Genomic DNA, 19,310 nt, shown 5'->3' on the forward strand with positions numbered 1-19,310 from the left:
ATGTAGTACACATGATTATGGGAAACACAAATCAATTAAAGGCATGACAGCACCCTCAGAAACAGGGTCTCTGCAGACTGTAGGACCTTCAACCAATTCCATTTTTATCTATTAATTCTTCAGACCACAGTGATTCATTTCCTCTAAGTGACATGGTTTCTTTCTGAATTACACACGGGAGAATATTTTTATCAACTTACCTTAATCTTTTTTTAAGCTGTAAACTGTCATGGATGATTCTTTTAACAAACTCTAATTCACCTCCTTCTGCCATGATCTCTGTGATTCCTCCTGTATTTACAGAACTGGGTGGGGGTCTTCGAGGATTTCGAGAATTTACTCCCTGAAGAACAACAACAACAAAAACCCTGGTGAAAAATTTTTACATCTTAAGACCAGGTCTCTGTAACCTAGTTCTAAGTAAGAATGTTTAGACATAGTTTCAATTCCCAAGTACCATGCTAGACTCAGGATTTAAAAATCATATAACCACGGCATTTGAAACAACATTATTGTTTCAAACAACAATATTCCTTCCCTAAAGGGTCTTTTCCTTCCATCTTTGTGATTAAACATACTAACATTGTACTTTTTAATGTAACAATTCTGTCATTTTTTCTTTACGTTTTCTCTCTGGTACTATATACTGAAAATATTTCGCCAAAAGATTATAAAAACATTGAATTTTGTTTTCTTCTAGTACGGTTTCACTTTTAAATTTTAAATATTTAATCCACTCCTACCTCACACCATATTTTTAAAAAAACCAAGAAGAACAAAGATTTAAATATAAATATCTCAAACAATAAAACTTAGAAGAAAATATAGGAGTAAATATGCTTTTTAGCTATGATACCACAAGCATTAGCAACAACAAAAACCAGATAAACTGGTAAAAATTAAAAACAAAAAGTAAAAACTTTTACTTTTTTACCAAGCTGCAAAGGACACTGCCAAGAAAGTACAAAGACAACCCACAAAATGGGAGAGAATATTTGCAAATAATATACCTAATAAGGGGCTTCCCTGATAGCTCAGTTAGTAAAGAATCCGCCTGCAATGCAGGAGACACCGGTTCAATTCCTGAGTCGGGAAGATCCGCTGGAGAAGGTATAGGCTACCCATGCCAGTATTCTTGGGCTTCCCTTGTGGCTCAGCTGGTAAAGAACCTGCCTGCAATGTGGGAGACCTGGATTCAATCCCTGGTGAATTTCCTCCATCCTTTGGAGGAAATCCCCTGGAGAAGGGAAAGGCTACCCATTCCAAGGGACTTGCATACAGAATAAAGAATTCTTACAACAATAGTCAGAAGAAAAATAGCCCAATTCAACTGAGCAAAGGATCTGAACAGGCCTTTCTCCAAAGATACACAAATGATCAAAAAGTACGTGAAAAGATGTTCAACATCATTAGCCATCAGGGATATGCACATTCAAACCACAATGAACTACCACTTCATTCCTCCTAGGATAGCTGTAACCAAGAAGATAATAACCAGTGTTGACAAAGATGTGGACAAACTGGAAGTCCCACACACTAGTTATAATAAAAAATGATACAGCCATTTTGGAAAACATTCTGGCAGTTCCTCAAACAATTAAACACACAGTTACAAAAATAAATAAATAAATAAACACACAGTTACCAGATGACCTAGTAATTCCACTCCTAGGTATATACCTAAGAGAAGTGAAAACATGTTCATGCAAACACTTGTACAACAATACTCGCAGCAGCTTTGTTCAAAATAGCCAAAAAGTACCTAAAACCCAAATGTCCATTGATGAATGAATGGATTGATAAAAGGGGTATTTCCATACAACGGAATATTATTCGGCAATAGGAAGAAACTAACACATGCTACGATATGGGTGAACCCTGAAGACATACTATGTTTAGTGAAAGAAGTCAGCCACAAAAGACCACAGATTTTAGAACTCCATTTTAATGAAATGTTCGAAATAGGGAACTCCAGAAACAGAAAGTAGACTAGGACTAAGGGGGCTGCAGGAAACCAAGAGTAACTGTTAATGGATGTGGGGCTTTTTGGGGGGGGGGGGGGGCAAATGACGAAAATGTTCTAAAATTAATTGGGTAATGGTTGCACAATTCTGTGAATATAATAAAAATAATAAAATTCTACCCTTTAAGTAGGTGAACTGATGGCATGAAAATTACATTTCAGTAAAGCTGATGTAAAAAGATATTTAATTCTGGTGCCAATAACAGTCTATTTCTTCATCTGGAAGCTCGTTCTACAAGAATATTCACTTTGGGAAATCCAGCTTACACTTATGGCATGTGTATTTTTATGTGTATATAGAATATCTCAGTATTTTTCTTAAAAATGTACTCTAGGATGTGGCTATTTTAGTTCTTAAATTTATCTGCATCAAGAGCCAAAATTTAAATTCCTAAATCCTGCTTTACTTTATGCTCCAATCTAGAATGTGTTATTGCTAATAAATTTCTGTCCACCTCACCCCCAACTCAAATTTTATCTATGTGGAATTTATTTTGCTATGAGGTATGTAAATGGTATTTTAGAGCATCTGAGTGATTCTAAAAACAATTTATTCTCTCAAAGTTTTAAGCATACACACCATCCCTTGTTTCCTCTGACTAATATTTCTATTAACTTTTTCTTTAGATGAGGAAAAATTAGGTTAAATCAATATTTTATTGATTTTCAACAGCTTAGCTATTTTCAGCCAATGTATGAGCTATTTTAAGCCAACGTATAAGCTGTTTTTAGCCATTTTCATGAGCAAATATATTTTATTTCATAAAATCAACATACTCATTTCAAGTTGGAACACTAAATCAGCTATTTGTTTACTATCAAATGACAGCTGGCTGTAAAGACGGTCTTTCCTTAGGCCAAAAAGTCCAATGCAGGAGTAGACTGTAACCTAAGTTGGTCCAATCAGAAGAAATCCAACTGTTCAATGGTTTGAGAAAGAAAAGAGCTCCCTCCTCACCCTCTCCCCCTCCCCACATATTACTCTGCCACAGGTAAACCAGCTTGAGAACAGAAACAACCAAGGGTCAGATCAGAGCCAAAGGGAGCTTGAAAAAAGTCTCAGCTTTGATATTATGATGAACTCCTTGATCAAACTGTTCCTGAAGTTCATGCTATTGCTGGATTTCTCAGATACATAAACCAATAAACATTTTTGGAAAGTCAACCTGAATTAGATTTTCAGGTACTTGATACCAGAAGTGTCCTAACTGATACAGCTTCCAAACTGTTATCTTTGCAAACAAGGAAAACTTAAATATTCAACTACTTTAAAGGAGAAGATATTTTACCTTGGCTTCCAACTGATTGGCAAAAAAGGGAGGGTTGCACATGCAGAAGTCATAAATTATCTCTGATTCTTCTTTAAGAGCATCCATCAGGAGTGTCTTCTGTGGTACTTTAACCACTAGGGGAAAAAAAAAGAGAGACTTAACTATTATTAATACTGTGACAGTTTTCAAATATATCCACAGATTCTTCAACACTAGTCCCTTCAAGAGGTGGTATTTGATTTCCCTCTCCTTGAGTGCAGCTTCACTCAATGACTTGCTTTTATTGAAAAGAATATGATAGAAGTAAAAGGGTATCACTTCTGAGGCTATGTCATAAGAAGCAATATGGCTTCCTCCTTGCCCTATCACTTAAACAACTTGCTCTATGAGAAGCCAGCTGACATGCTCCAAGGATGCTTAAGTAGCCCTGAGGAGAGATCCACATGGCAGTGAACTAAAGCTTCCTGCCTACAGCCAGGTAAGTGAGCCATCTTGGAAGCAAATCTCTATCCCCAATCTTTCAGACTACAACCTCAGGAAAGACTCTGAAGCAGAACCACCTGGCTAGGCCACACCCAAATTCCTGACCCACATGAATGATGAGATAATAAATGTTTACTGTCTAAACTGCCAGATTTGGGGGTAATTTGTAATAGAGGAATGGATAACTAAAAAACTCATTAATAATATATTTGGAGACTTCCTTGGTGGTCTAGTGGCTAAAACTCCATGCTCCCAATGACCATGAGCCCAGGTTCCATCTCTGGTCAGGGAACTAGATACCACAGACTGCAATGAACTGCAACTAAGAGTTCACATGCCACAACAGAAGACCCACATGCCACAACAAAGATTGAAGATAAAAAAAAAAAAAATTGAAGATCCTGTGAGCTGTAGCTAAGACCCACTGCAGTCAAATACATAAATATTTAATATATACATTAATATCTCCCCTTATGATATGTTTAACACTGGTAAGAAAAGCCTATTTCTTAGATAGCCAGTGTAAATTTGCTGCATGACTCGGGGAGCTCAAACTGGGGCTCTGCGGCAAACTAGAGGGATGGGATGCGATAGCAGCGAGGTCCAAGAGAGAGGGGACATATATTTACCTATGGCAGACTCATGTTGCTATATGGCAGAAACCAACACAATACTGTAAAGCAGTTATCCTTCAATTAAAAATAAATAACTTAAAAAAAAGAAAAGCCTATTTCTTCCGAAGAAAGACATAAAGTCTCTTTAATGCCAAAAGAAAAAAAAAGAACTGCCTTTTACGTAGACAATAAGCACAGAAATAAACGTAAAAGCTCTACTTGAATGCACTGTTTAAGTCAGGGCGCCCGTCAGTCTCATGGCACTTACATAACTTGAAGGGGCTTCCCCAGTGGCTCCTTGGTTAAGAACCTGCCTGCAACGCAGCAAACACAGATGACAAGGGTTTGACCCCTGGGTCGGGAAGATCTCCTGAGGGAGGAAATGGCAACCCACTCCAATATTTTGGTCAGGATAATCCCATGAACAGAGGAGCCTGGCGGGCTATAGTCAGTGGGGTTGCAGAGTCAGAAATGACTGAGCAACTTAGCACAAAGGAGATCTGACTATTTGTAGCACAGTTCCATATACGGAAATAAAAAAGATGGTACAGTTTAATCAACAGTGGGATTTTCTTCCTTTTAAAATCTTGGTAACCAGGTTACTTCATATACAGTTGGTTCTCATTAGCAGTAAAGTCACCACAAACACTGAATTAGTGAATACTGAACCACTGACTCCTAAGAGAAATACAGGGTAGGTAGCTTCAAGCCTCTGATCACATTTTCATCATCCGATCAATATATATCCTATTTTATGTATCTCTGTTTAAAGACACCTTATTTAATACACATTACTGACTCATCAACATTGAACTCATGACCAACAGTACTATAATATGTCTGAAGAAAACTTATCTGACACATGTATTTTCTGTAAGGCACATCACAGCCTTCTACTTAGGAACACTAGTTCAAGTACTATGTTTAGGGGCCATTAAAAACAGCAAAATCACCAAGAAAAAGCACAGAATTGCAACAACAAAAAACGTGGTACTAAATAGACCATGAAAAGAACACTTGTTTACAGTGTGAGAGTTGAAAGGAGACAGCAGGGAAAAGAAAAAGAAAAGACCGCAGGGAACACACACACTGGGTGATTCAAATTTTTTCCCATTTTGCACATGTCTGTGAACGACCACAAAAGAACCACTAGTATTGATTTGGGGGCTAAAAATAGCCACATGTAAGCAAACTTTAGCAAGTAGGCAAATTCACAAACACAGAATCAACAAATTATGAGGATTGGCTGCATTCACTCTGTTTCTGAGTTGATTCTGATAACAAAGCAGCAAACCCAATTACAACTGCACCAAATTTTTAAAAATTACCAAAGGTTGTATATTAAAGCAAAAGATAATGAGATGTATTAAATTAGAAAAACAGGTTAACAAACAAAACTTGAAAGGAATATTGATTCTGCAGAGCTAACCTTTTATAAGATCAGATAAGTTATTCTGCTCCACATTCTTCTTTGCGTAGTTGAAGCACATATCATCTACTTCTGTTGCAAGGAAATACCAGCCGTTTAAGGTTGTTCCAAGTAAAGGATAGATGCAGGATGCCCCAGTACCTAGTGAAATAAGAATTCAAAACACATTGCACACACCTGAGCAGAAGGTGAGAATAAGCAAAAACACCATTCTTCCTTTCTTAGAATCCTTATAGCCTTAACAGCTTAGAACAACAAGCTGGTACTGATTATACACAAATTGCAGCTACTGGTTTCATATATGTTAATCTTACATCATAATTAGTTTCAAATTTCCTAGAGGAGAGACACCTTCCTGCCCTCATTGTATGCTGTATGTAAAATGAAGTATGGCTGGTGATCAAGAAATAGAAGACGGACTAACTGAAAACTGTCAAAACAATTTAATTTACTTTATAAAAAGTCTTCATTTTAAATCTCTCATGAAACTTAATTTTCTTGAAAGAAATCAATGTAATTTGTTAAAACAGCACAGGAATATCTTAAATAGATCAACATACACATCCCATTCTACAGAAGCAGGAAAAAATACATACAGTATAAGATTTTTATAATATTAAATCACCCAATTTCCTACATATCTATCTGTAAGCTCTTACTTGAAGGAAACCAGAAGTAAAAAGGATTTATTTCTCAGATGTGGAAGCATGGAAAAACATTTGATCCAGGTCCAAAACATCAGTCATTTGGCTGGTCCCACTAAAGTTTCAAGGGAGACCTTCAAAGGCAAATGCTCCAGGCAAATCTCTCTCTAACAATTAGGGTTTGGTCCTAAACTTGCATGTAGAACCTCTAAACATAGACTGGACAAGCATATACTAACCACAAATAATTGCCACTGACTGATCTTGGCCAATGAGATCCTAAAGAGTATATTCAAGAGAAGAAAAGCTGGTGTTTTTCTCAGAGGCTCACAGTAGTTAGCCCACTTTCCAGGACCACATTTTGGTGCCAGTCTAGCCTTAGAAGGATTTGGCAGGAAGAACTAGAGGCCAAAGAAATGCCTAACCCAGAGGAAAGAGAGGGTCCTCTTACTGCTTCCTCATTAAATACTCAGAACAGGCTAGTAAAAGACACGCAAATGACTGATGGCCGGAACATTTAAGCTCTTTAAGTCACAGTGGTGCTACATTTACTGTTATGTTTACTAGTGACATCCTGGCCCTGATGCTACTGGGCAAGCATCTCTCGGGATGTGGGAGGTGGTGAGGGAAGGACTGGTAAAAGCCACTCAAGCTCCTCTCAGAATCCACAATGATGTAGACCCTGCTAGGCATTCTGGAAAGGCAGTCACTCAGAATAAGGAAATTAAGGAAATTTATGTAGCACTTCCAGCTCTGCAAGAAAAAAAAAAACTCAGAGCAGATCCCAGGCCCTTGAGTCTCACACAACGGCCCCTCTCTTCATACTTCAATTTCATTTAAAGCAAAAAGAAAAAGGACATCTCCTTTCAGCTGTCCAAAGATCAGGTGCCATCAGGGTAATAAACAAAGGTAAAAGACCTGCTCTCTGCCAAAAAAATCAAGTTTTTCAATTCTTAAGAGCAAAAGACTTTCATTCTAACATTCTAATCCCCTCAGAAAGCTGAATGACATTTTTAAATGGGTAATAATCCTTGCAATGATAAATAAAAATGGAAAGTGTATAACCATAGAATTAGAGCAAACTAATGGAGTCTGGGGGAAGAATTTATATAAAACCCTAATTAGAATGAATGTGATTTCAGCAAGAGTGCCCCTTGTGAAGAGCTAAAATCCATTAACCTCCTATATCCCCAAGTGCTATTTTAGAGGGTTTGGGGCATAATTAAAATAAATTAGTACTAAATAGGCTCTCAAGCTTTTTAAGTTTTTTATAACCCATCAGCCAATCTTCTGAGAGGAACATAAAAGAAACTTTTTTTAAACTCCATTATTTTTACCTAGTGCTTAGTTCGTATCATGTGTTCAGAATTTTGAGTACTGAAAGAACGATGTATTTATCCATCAACATTCAACAAATCATTTACTGAACACCTACTGTGTGCCAAAAACTTTGCTAGGACTTTGAATGTTAAAGTATTAATAACAGACTCGGTACTTTGCAATCGGGTGGCAGAGAAAAACATCAATCAGACAAGTGAATGTGATTTTAAAAAAATTCCATGAAGGAAAATACACAGTTTTTGTTTTTTTTTTTTGGAAAATACACAGTTTTCTGAAGTTCATATTCAAGGAACGTATCTTATGCTGGAAAGTCAGAGAAGGCTTTCTTAGAAAATAAGGCTTGAGTTGACAGTTCAGTTCAGTTGCTCAGTCGTGTCCGACTCTTTGCGACCCCATGGACTGCAGCATGCCATGTCCATCACCAACTCCCGGAGTTTACTCAGACTCATGTCCATTGAGTCAGTGATGCCATCCAACCATCTCATCCTCTCGTCCCCTTCTCCTCCCGCCTTCAATCCTTCCCAGCACCAGGGTCTTTTTCAATGAGTCAGTTCTTCACATCAGGTAGACAAAGTATTGGAGTTTCAGCTTCAGCATCAGTCCTTCCAATGAATATTCAGGACTGATTTCCTTCAGGATTGACTGGTTGGATTGCCTTGCAGTCAGGGGACCCTCAAGTCTTCCCCAACACCACAGTTCAAAAGCATCAATTCTTTGGCGCTCAGCTTTCTTGACAGTCCAACCCTCACATCCATACATGACTACTGGAAAAAACATAGCTTTGACTAGACAGACCTTTTCTGGCAGAGTAATGTCTCTGCTTTTTATGCTGTCTAGGTTGGTCATAACTTTTCTTCCAAGGAGCAAGTGTCTTTTAATTTCACGGCTGCAGTCACCACCTGCAGTGATTTTGGAGCCTACTATTTCCCCAACTATTTGCCATGAAGTGACGGGACCAGATGCCATGACCTTAGTTTTCTGAAATGTTGAGTTTTAAGCCAATATTTTCACTCTCCTCTTTCACTTTCATCAAGAGGCTCTTTAGTTCTGCTTCACTTTCTGCTGTAAGGGTGGTGTCATCTGCATATCTGAGGTTATTGTTGTTCCATGCCCAGTTCTAACTGTTGTTTCCTGACATGCATACAGATGTCTCAGAGGCAGGTCAAGTGGTCTGGAATTCCCATCTCTTTTAAAATTTTCCACAGTTTGTTGTGATCCACACAGTCAAAAGCTTTGGTGTAGTCAATAAAGCAGAAGTAGATTTTTTTTCTGGAACTCCCTTGTTTTTTCTATGATCCAATGAATGTTGGTAATTTGATCTCTCGTTCCTCTGCCTTTTCTAAATCCAGCTTGAACATCTGGAAGTTCATGGTTCACGTACTGTTGAAGCATGGCTTGGAGAATTTTGAGCATTACTTTGTTAGCGTGTGAGATATGTGCAATTGTGCAGTAGTTTGAACTTTCTTTGGCATTGCCTTTCTTTGGTATTAGAATGAAAACTGACCTTTTCCAGTCCTGTGGCCACTGCTGAATTTTCAAATTTGCTGGCATATTGAGTGCAGCACTTTCACAGCATCTTTTAGTATTTGAAATGGCTCAACTGGAATTCCATCACCTCCACTAGCTTTGATCGTAGTGATGCTTTCTAAGGCCCACTTGACTTTTCATCCCAGGATGTCTGGCTCTAGGTGAGTGATCACACCATCGTGATTATCTGGGTCATGAAGATCTTTTGTGTCTAGTTCTTCTGTGTATTCTTGCCACCTCTTCTTAACATCTTCTGCTTCTGTTAGGTCCATATCATTTCTGTCCTTTATTGTGCCCATCTTGCATGAAATGTTCCCTTGGTATCTCTAGTTTTCTTGAAGAGATCTCTAGTCTTTCCTATTCTATTGTTTTCCTCTATTTCTTTGCATTGATCACTGAGGGAGGCTTTCTTATCTCTCCTTGCTATTCCTTGGAACTCTGCATTCAAATGGGTGTATCTTTCCTTTTCGCCTTTGCATTTTGTTTCTCTTCTTTTCATTGCTATTTGTAAGGCCTCCTCAGACAACCATTTTGCCTTTTTGCATTTCTTTTTCTTGGGGATATTCTTGACAAGTACAAGTATGGGGAAGAGTTGAAACGTACAGTAGAAATGAGAAATAATGAGGTGAAGGTGGGAAGCTCCAGGCAGGGGGAACAACATGTACAAAGAATCATAATGTCTGATTAGAACTAAAGACAAATGTAGAAATAAAAAAAAAAAAAGAAAAAGAATATAAGGTGAGAGTTAGAGAGACCTAGAGGGGCAAGAATCAGACAATGGAAATTCTAATAGGTCTACTAAAGGTTTTGGGTGTTTATCACAGAAGCAATAGAAAGTCATTAAAATGGTCAATGTAATAATTAGACATAGGTTTATACATACTTTCTGGAATGGAGAGGCAACAGAGCAGATGAGAACAGGGTCGTTGAAAAGCTATTTTGTAGATAGGGAGACATGATGGTGACTCGGACTGGGATGGTGGCAACTGAGATGAAGAAAAGTAGATGATTTTAGAAATATTTAAGAAAGGAAAACTATTTAAGGGTAAAAGGTGATAGACACCGTCAGTGGGAATGGAGAGAAGCAAAAATCAAGGACGAGAGGGTGGACTGTGAGGGAGCTGTTGAAATAAGGAACAAAGGTAGAGGATCAAGATTAGGAAGGAAGAATTTGAGTTTGGTCTTGGACATTGCAAAATCTGTGATGTCTTTGACATATTCAAGTTTCTAGTATATTTGGGACCAGAGTTCAAGCAAAGTAATCTGAGTTGGAGGAATAAACAATCTGTAGGCTATCTGCATGAAGGTAGAAAATAAAGTCGTAGACATGGACGAAATTGCCTAGAGGTAGAGTGCCAAATAAGAAAAGAGTTAAGATTCAGCTTCAGAAATTCTCAATATTTAATAGCCAGATACAAGAAAGGAAGCCTGAAAAGGGGAGAAGAGTGACTAAAAATGAGAAGAGAAAACCAGAGGAGTCTGGGGTCATGGAAGCTCAATGGAGGAGTGCATTTAAAAGAGAAAGGAGAGGTAGGTAAATGCTGCTGGAAAGGTCATGTACTATGAGCCTTGAAAATGTTGAACATTTACTATCACCTAGAAACTGTCTCCTAGTAACTATATTTAGAAATAGAGTACAGAGTTTTTAATTCTTCATTCTTTCTATAAAGAATAAAAAAAAAGAATTAATAAAGTCCAACAGATTAACAAATTTTAAACTCTATCAAAATGAAAACACTGGCTATGACAAACATATATTTATAATTGTAAAACCCACCCTGGCTTCATTTCATTGTTTCTCTACTTATTTCCCCAAATGAATCAAACAGGACAGTCTTCTCCATTGTAGAAGTTTACAATTAAGTGAACATCTTAAAGCCTTTTCCTTCCTTTTAATTTTGGATTAAATACTCTCTATGAATAATCATCTAAGAGATTTCTAAAAGTATTCAGGCCCACATGATCTTTTATTAAGTGGCCATCACAACAACATCCCAATATGGGGACTTCTGTACTAACACCAAATAATTCAGAGTAAAAATAGTGCCCAACAGACACAGATGTAAACATGGTGATCTGAAAAGCTAAGAAAACAGGAGCCGCACTTTCATTCTGCACTCTCTTACCTCCTTGTGCTCTGTCTGGGGTTGACAATTCCTTCTCAGAGAGACTGACAGCAGAAAAGCCCAGGTGTACCAAAAAGGACAATGACATCTGTAGCCAGTTTCTTTTACACAACAAATACCCAGGAGTTTTCAAAGAACTTGCAAAGACCTCGCAAAATTTATGAAACTTAATGGTTAGCCAAGAAAGAATTTTAAGCTATGTACCTATGTCAATTCCTCTTCGGAGGGTACTTTTGTCAGAGTTCTGATGACCAATCAGATCTTCTACCCAGTGAATATAGTTGAGTCTCAAGGGAACTGTAGGAATCAGTCTCTCCAGTGGAATATCAATAGAAAGTCCAAAATCTTCCCTTAGCAGAGTACAAGTCAGAGCTCTGACTGCTTCGGGGTCTTTAAAATTAAGACTGAAAGGTGGAGAAAAAGAAGTAAAACTGATTAGTAAGATGCGCTATGCTGCAAAAGCTCTATGGCAACCAGGCAGTACCAAACACCCATTTGAATTTCCTAGAAGATCACGCATAGTTATGCAGGAGCATTCATCGGAGAAGGCAGTGGCAACTCACTCCAGTACTCTTGCCTGGAAAATCCCATGGACGGAGGAGCCTGGTAGGCTGCATGCAGTCCATGGGGTCGAAACGAGTCGGACATGACTGAGCGACTTCACTTTCACTTTTCACTTTCATGCACTGGAGAAGGAAATGGCAACCCACTCCAGTGTTCCTGCCTGGAGAATCCCAGGGACGGCAGAGCCTGGGGGGCTGCCATCTATGGGGTCGCAGAGAGTCGGACATGACTGAAGCGACTTAGCAGCAGCAGGAGCATTCAGGCCAGTGGCAAACACATATGGTTGTGTAACAGTCACAGTATATGAGAGGCAGCATAAATTTCCTCCAAAAATACTGCATCCTCATACATGAAGCATACAAGACCAGAATACCTCAGTTCCAGTTCCTGCCGAGTTGTCTCCTTACTTAGTTGTGTGACTTTGGACAAGTTATTTAGCCTCTATGAGGCCATTTACTCCACTGTAAAATGGGGATAATAATACCTACACGTAGAGCTGCTGTGTGATAATCTGTGAAAAGTACTAGCATAATGCCTACTACATAGTAACTGTTTCACAAATGTTGGCTATTTTTACTATTACCAATTAACATGATATGATAGCAGCATTCTCTGAAAATCATACTTAAAAGTGGAAAGAAACCAGTATAAGATGTTTAATAATGAAAACAGGTTAACATATTTAAATACAACAAATATTATAAATATTAAATTTTAAATGTGACTAATTTTAGCAGGCTTCCTGAGTAGTAATTTACATACTATAAATTCACCTATAAAGACAAAATCATTTCTCGTGTATTCACAGAGTTGTGCAACCATCACCCCAATCCAGTGCCATCATCCTCAAAAAGAAATCCTGTACGTATTTGCAAGTCATTCCTCATTTCTGCCCTCAGCTCTGGGCAACCACTAATGTAACTTCTGTCTTCAGAGATTTGCCTTTTGTGAACATTTCTTACAAATGAATCATATAATATGTGGTCTCTGCATCTGGATTCTTTCACTTAGCACAATGTTTGTGAGGTTCACCAATGGTGTAGCATGTATCAGTACCTCATCGCTTTTTATGGCCAAATAATACTCCATTGTATGGACGACTACATTGCAGTTCATGTACTGGATGAATAACCACATTGGCTTTTTGTTTACCCACTTACCACTTGATGGCCATTTGAATTGTTTCTACTTTTTGGCTGTCATGAACAATGCTGCTAATAAATATCCACATACAAGCCTTCACACTGGATGGGTTATTATTTCTCTAGATAATGGTAGATATGGAGGAATATGTTGTATTTATGTTTAACTTCTTAAGAACAGGTGTCAATGTAACTATTTGAGAGGTAGGAAAAGTGTTAAATGAGATGAAGAAGTAATTGTGCAGCAACAAAATGCTGGAGTGAAATCAGGAGGATAAATAACTTCAAAAGTGATTGACTTTACATTAGGTGGGGATTTATGATCTTTTAAAGACAAGTTTCCATAAAACAGCAGGAGTGGAAGTTTGCTGCATAAATATATGCTAGCAATAAAAAGTCTCATTAAAATATATTAAGCCTATTTAACGGGATATTAATGAGGTCTATTCCTAGGCATCAGAGGTACATATATATTAATTTTGTCAATTGTGGAGGCTGATAAAAGAGAGTTAATCCATGGGCAAGCAACCATGAACACAGTTTTGCTTCACTCAATAGCACAGCAATTGCCTCAATCAATTTTCACATTATAAAATAAAAAAGAAGGCTAGCACTGCCTTTGTATTCCTACCTTAATGAAAAGCAGTACAAAAGCAGGTTCAACAAGATAAATTATGTAGCAAAAAAATTAAAAAATAAATCTATAAAAACTTAATTTTTAATTCTAACAAGAATATCCTATTTTACTCCTTTGAAATCAGTCAAGTGTTCGAAAAAGATGGGCCAACTCCACTTCAGCCTTTGACTGTGTGGATCACAATAAACTGTGGGAAATTCTGAAAGAGATGGGAATTCCAGACCACCTCACCTGCCTCTTGAGAAACCTGTATGCAGGTTAGGAAGCAACAGTTAGAATTGGACATGGAAAAAAAAAAGAATTGAACATGGAACAACAAACTGGTTCCAAATCAGGAAAGGAGTACATCAAGGCTGTATATTGTCACCCTGTTTATTTAACTTCTATGCAAAGTACATCATGAGAAACACTGGGCTGGAGGAAGCACAAGCTGGAATCAAAATTGCCAGGAGAAATATCAATAACCTCAGATATGTAGATGATACCACCCTTATGGCAGAAAGTGAAGAGGAACTAAAAAGCCTCTTAATGAAAGTGAAAGAGGAGAGTGAAAAAGTTGGCTTAAACCTCAAATTCAGAAAACTAAGATCATGGCATCTGGTCCCGTCACTTCATGGCAAACAGATGGGGAAACAGTGGCAACAGTGGCTGACTTTATTTTTTGGGCTCCAAAATCACTGCAGATGGTGACTGCAGCCATGAAATTAAAAGACACTTACTCCTTGGAAGGAAAGTTATGACCAACCTAGACAGCATATTAAAAAAGCAGAGACATTACTTTGTCAACAAAGGTCCGTCTAGTCAAGGCTATGGTTTTTCCAGTAGTCATGTATGGATGTGAGAGTTGGACTGTGAAGAAAGCTGAGCACCGAAGAATTGATGCTTTTGAACTGTGGTGTTGGAGGAGACTCTTGAGAGTCCCTTGGACTGCAAGGAGATCCAACCAGTCCATCCTAGAGGAGATCAGTCCTGGGTGTTCACTGGAAGGACTGATGTTGAAGCTGAAATTCCAATACTTGGGTCACCGGTTGCAAAGAGTTGACTCATTGGAAAAGACCCTGATGCTGGGAAAGACTGAGGGCAGGAGGAGAAGGGGACGACAGAGGATGAGATGGTTGGATGGCATCACCGACTCAATGGACATGAGTTTGGGTAAACTCCGGGAGTTGATGATTGACAGGGAGACCTGGTGTGCTGTGGTTCATGGGGTCGCAAAGGGTTGGACACAACTGAGTGACTGAATTGAACTCCACTTCCTTCAATGACAGTGATGACAGTCAAGTTTTACACATGGAAAGTAGTTCACATCAGAGTACCATACTAAAAACATTCAAATAAGTTCATGTTCTTTATTCTACAACAGCAGCCCAATCTATTACTAATCTAGCCCAATCATTGCTAGACACACAAAAGGAATATAAACCCATTCTGATGTCTACGTCCAAGCCTTACAACCTGAAATGCAAAATTTCAGAATTTTTCTATCGAAGCAACAATAACCTAGATACCTTATAAAATAAATGATGAAAAGTATTCTCTAAGAGCAGTACCTACTGCCAGAATCGCTAACCTAACGTTTCTCAATGTTATTATCCACTGGCATTTTGAATAAAACTGTGAAAATCAGGAACTGCAAACTGAAATATTTAGCAGCTACTACGCAAAATGCCAATCCTTGACAAGATATGTTCTTGTGCCAGAATGCAAGTTAACACACCGAGCAGAGTCACAACCGCAGACATGTCTGCTGAGCCACGCTGTGGCGCAGGGCCTGGCCGTGGCGGTCGGCAACAGACAGTCTGTGGTCGAGCAGTTAGGCCAATGGCTACACTAGCAGCACTAAGCCGGATGACACAGACCACCATTTCAAAGGGGATGGTCACCAGGCAGCTCTAGGTAATTAATATCAAGTGGGTTTGCAGCTTACCTTTGCCACATCTCTAAAATTTTCAAATGAAACCAGGAACCTGTATCTTTAAATGAAATTTTTCTGATTCTTAAAATCTATGTGGACAATAAATAACTGCAAGTCTCATACAATTCACAGGCTGAAAGGTGGCAACCTCTACTGTAGAGAGCGGAATAACAAAGTTGGGTTACCTGGCTACTCTGTACTTTTAAAGTAGTATAATAGTGTTTCACTCTTTTTATTTATTTTATTTTATTTTATTTTTGTTTCACTCTTTTTAAATACTACTTTGCTCAACTGAGTTATATGGACCAGGTCAGAATTTTTTTTTTTAATTTTTTATTTTTTTAGGTCAGAATTGAGAGGCTGTGATTGCTTCATTCCTTTATTTATTCAACAGATATTATATGTCATCTATGTGCCAGCCATTGTGCAAAATACTGGAGATGTTGCAGTACGCAAATACAATCTCTCCCTTTATGAAGCTGGCAGTCTGGTAGGTATTAATTCCCAGAATCATTCAAATATACATAAAACTGCCACTGTGATGAATACTATAAAAGCATAGGTACACTGTGCTATGAAACCTACATAGTAAGTGGAACTGCCTTGGGAAGGTCAAAGAAAGCTTCCCTGAGGACTAAAAGTAGAATAAAAATTTAACAAAGGAAAGAACTGAGAGAAGGGAACGTGGATGGCATCTTAGAGTCCTAAGTAAAGGGAAGAGCAAGTGCAAAGACCCTGAGGCAGGAGAGAACTTACGGGGCATCCCTGGTACTGAGAGACAGCCACTGTGTCTAACATGCAGAAAGCAAGATAAGCATGCATGGTTTAAAATGAGGCTGGAGAGGAAGAAAGAAGCTTGATCACAGAGGACCTTATAATTATGGTAACCATATAATTTTATCAATTAATTCAGGACTCTTCTGAAAGTGAAAGAGCTATTAATCACATCAGGATAATTATAATCTACGTTAAGGAGTTAGGTCTAGTATGGAATAAAGATGGACCAAGTGGAAGCAAAGATGCCAATTAGAGAGCTACTGCCATAAAAGGCTGGACAATGGCAGCAGTGGCAAAGACAGGGAAAAGTGACAGCAATTTAGACACATTCACGAAAGAAAACTTACAAGATTTGCTGCTGATGGACCAATACGCAAAGTGAGGGAGGATGTGTTTACGGATGTCTCCTAGAGTTCTGGCTTGTTCAACAGGATAGACAGTGCCATTTGCTGAATCTGGCAACTCTGGCAGAGAACCATTTTTGAGGAAACATATCATATTTGAGACCCATGTTTGAGACATCCCAGTGCACACAGGCCACATACTCTGATTTGATTTATAAGAAACATCCAAAACATGCAAAGTTTTAGAGACAGAAAGCAGATTAGTGGTTTCTAGGGGTTGAAGAGACAGTAGTGGGGAATGATTGCTCAATGTGTTACAGGGTTTCTTTTGGGGGTGATGAAAGTGTTCTGGAATTTGATAGCGGTGATGTTTGCACAACCTGTGAACCTAGTAAGAACTGAACTATACACTTTAAAATGATGATTTTATGATATGTGAATTATATCTCAATTTTTTTAAAACTAAAAAGGAAGAAGCTAGTTGAAAGACTTTAAGTAAAGGAATTTACTGGACTATGTAAGGTTCTTGAGATGGGGGAGGGTAGAGAGGCCAAAGTACACAGGGAGAATTTAACTGAATTAGATTTAGAATATAATAAGAAGTTATAAAAATAATAACAGATTGTCAAACAGAAACAAAAGCCAAATGTATGGCCTTTTGTTGAGTTTCCATCAACTCATACCTACCCACAAAAAAATTTAAGAATTTTTTTAACTTATCACACCTATGGTCAAATAAGCAATGAGACAGCAAGATTACATAAAATCAAAGATTCTGGAGCAGTTATAAATGACCTTTACTGTTAACCCTTTATTAGCCAAAGAACCAAACTCCTACTTACAAAATAGTAAGAAACTACCTTGATCAATCAAGTTGATCTCTTAAATGCGAATTCCTATTTTAGCTGATGAGCAAATGACAGGGAAGAAAAACTTAGTCATCCAAACTCTCATTTGCTCTTTCCAAGTACAGTTAAGAGTACTCCAATTTTTCTAGCTAAGGCCAGTGACTTACCCTAAATTTGGTGAAACGTAAAAAAAAAAGTCCAAGAGTAAGGGAAACAGTTAAATATAATTAAGCTTTACAGAAAATTTAGGAACAACCTAAAAGCAGTCAACAGGGGAGTTGACTGAATGCATCCACACAAGAGAACACTTTTCAGTCGTGAAAAGCAGTAAGACTGGGCTGACCCACAGTCTTGTATGAGGAGGGTTCTTTAACATATTAAACTAACAACAACAAAAACAAAACCCCAAGTTTGGGAAAAAGCACATATGTACATTATAATCACATTCTTGTAAAAATAAAAATAAGACAAAAAGACCCTCTATATGAATACACACAGAAAACGATTTGGAAGGGTGAGAACCGCCTCTGATGTGGACATTCTCATATTGTTGTATTATCTGCATACATGTCACATAATATCACTTTCAAAACAACAACAAGTGTTCTGTAACTATATGGAAAATGCTTAAGTCAAGTGGGGGTTAAAAAAAAGTCCTTTGGTTATACTTGTATCAAAATTACAGCCAAAAATATTACCATATATTAGTAAGTCAGGGCTTGGAAAGGAAAAGACAAAGTAATTTGATCTCTAGGGTGGAAGAACTTTTTTTTGACCTTTTTTCTTTTATGTATGCAACATTACCACTATAAATGTAGGCAGGAAGGATATATTTAAATAATTTCCCCATTAATGTAATGGGAAATGTTTGTATAATATATAAATATTTGTATAATAATAATTTTTAAAATATCTTTTTCAAAAAAGGAAAACAGATCCTTGATTCCTGAGTACCTGTTTTCTGTGAAAGTGGGCCAATTCTTTCGGAGACCAAACCAGAGTATTTCCCACACTGACAGCAATTACCAAGAGATAGTTGTACAGCTTGAGCATTAATTACATGGCTTCATGAAACACTTGGAGCAAGAGAAACAGCAGTATAATTAATATTTTCTTAGTGCCTTCAAACAGAGTTGCTGTTTATATAAACAATTCTCATTATTTTAAAGAATGTACTTACTTTGATGGGATAGAACATACAACTTATTAATAAGGAACTATATCCTAATCACCAAAAAGTATAAGACATCAAGCAGAAGCTAGTCTAACTGAAGAAAATAAACAAAAATCAATGAAGAGCTGATTCTCAGACTTTGTGAGCCACACGAGTGGTTGTTTACTTAACTTCTAAGAAAATACAGACACTAATCTGAGGGTTGGAAATCTTTTTGTAGGACAGAAGTGAAGTCATCCGACTTCTCTAGTTAATTATCTAGGTCACTTTAGTACTCTGGGACATTCAAAATTCCTCAACACAGGCAAGATCTTTTTTCATTCTCATTTCTGAGAGCACAGGGAGGCACAGGGACTAAAATTAGCTCTCATGTGGAAATTAGCAATTTATTCCATCAGTCTTTGTTGTTCGCTTAACACATCCAGCTCCATAAAACAAAACAGCCTATTGT

General features: G+C 37.8%; 1 protein-coding gene across 2 annotated transcripts in view; it reads right to left on the reverse strand.

The window, feature by feature from the left end:
• Positions 1-19,310, reverse strand: part of METTL16 (methyltransferase 16, RNA N6-adenosine) — a 67,332-nt gene that overhangs the window by 34,948 nt on the left and 13,074 nt on the right. For both annotated transcript variants that reach the window (XM_061143100.1, XM_061143099.1), the window contains 4 exons: positions 11,663-11,862; positions 5,821-5,961; positions 3,313-3,428; positions 201-343 (listed from right to left, as the gene is read on the reverse strand). In XM_061143100.1, the coding sequence (XP_060999083.1) occupies positions 201-343; positions 3,313-3,428; positions 5,821-5,881 (320 nt within the window). In that variant the 5' untranslated portion in view covers positions 5,882-5,961; positions 11,663-11,862. The remainder of the gene's footprint in view (positions 1-200; positions 344-3,312; positions 3,429-5,820; positions 5,962-11,662; positions 11,863-19,310) is intronic.

Source organism: Dama dama, chromosome 5, assembly GCF_033118175.1.
Source record: "Dama dama isolate Ldn47 chromosome 5, ASM3311817v1, whole genome shotgun sequence".
Taxonomy (NCBI): domain Eukaryota; kingdom Metazoa; phylum Chordata; class Mammalia; order Artiodactyla; family Cervidae; genus Dama; species Dama dama.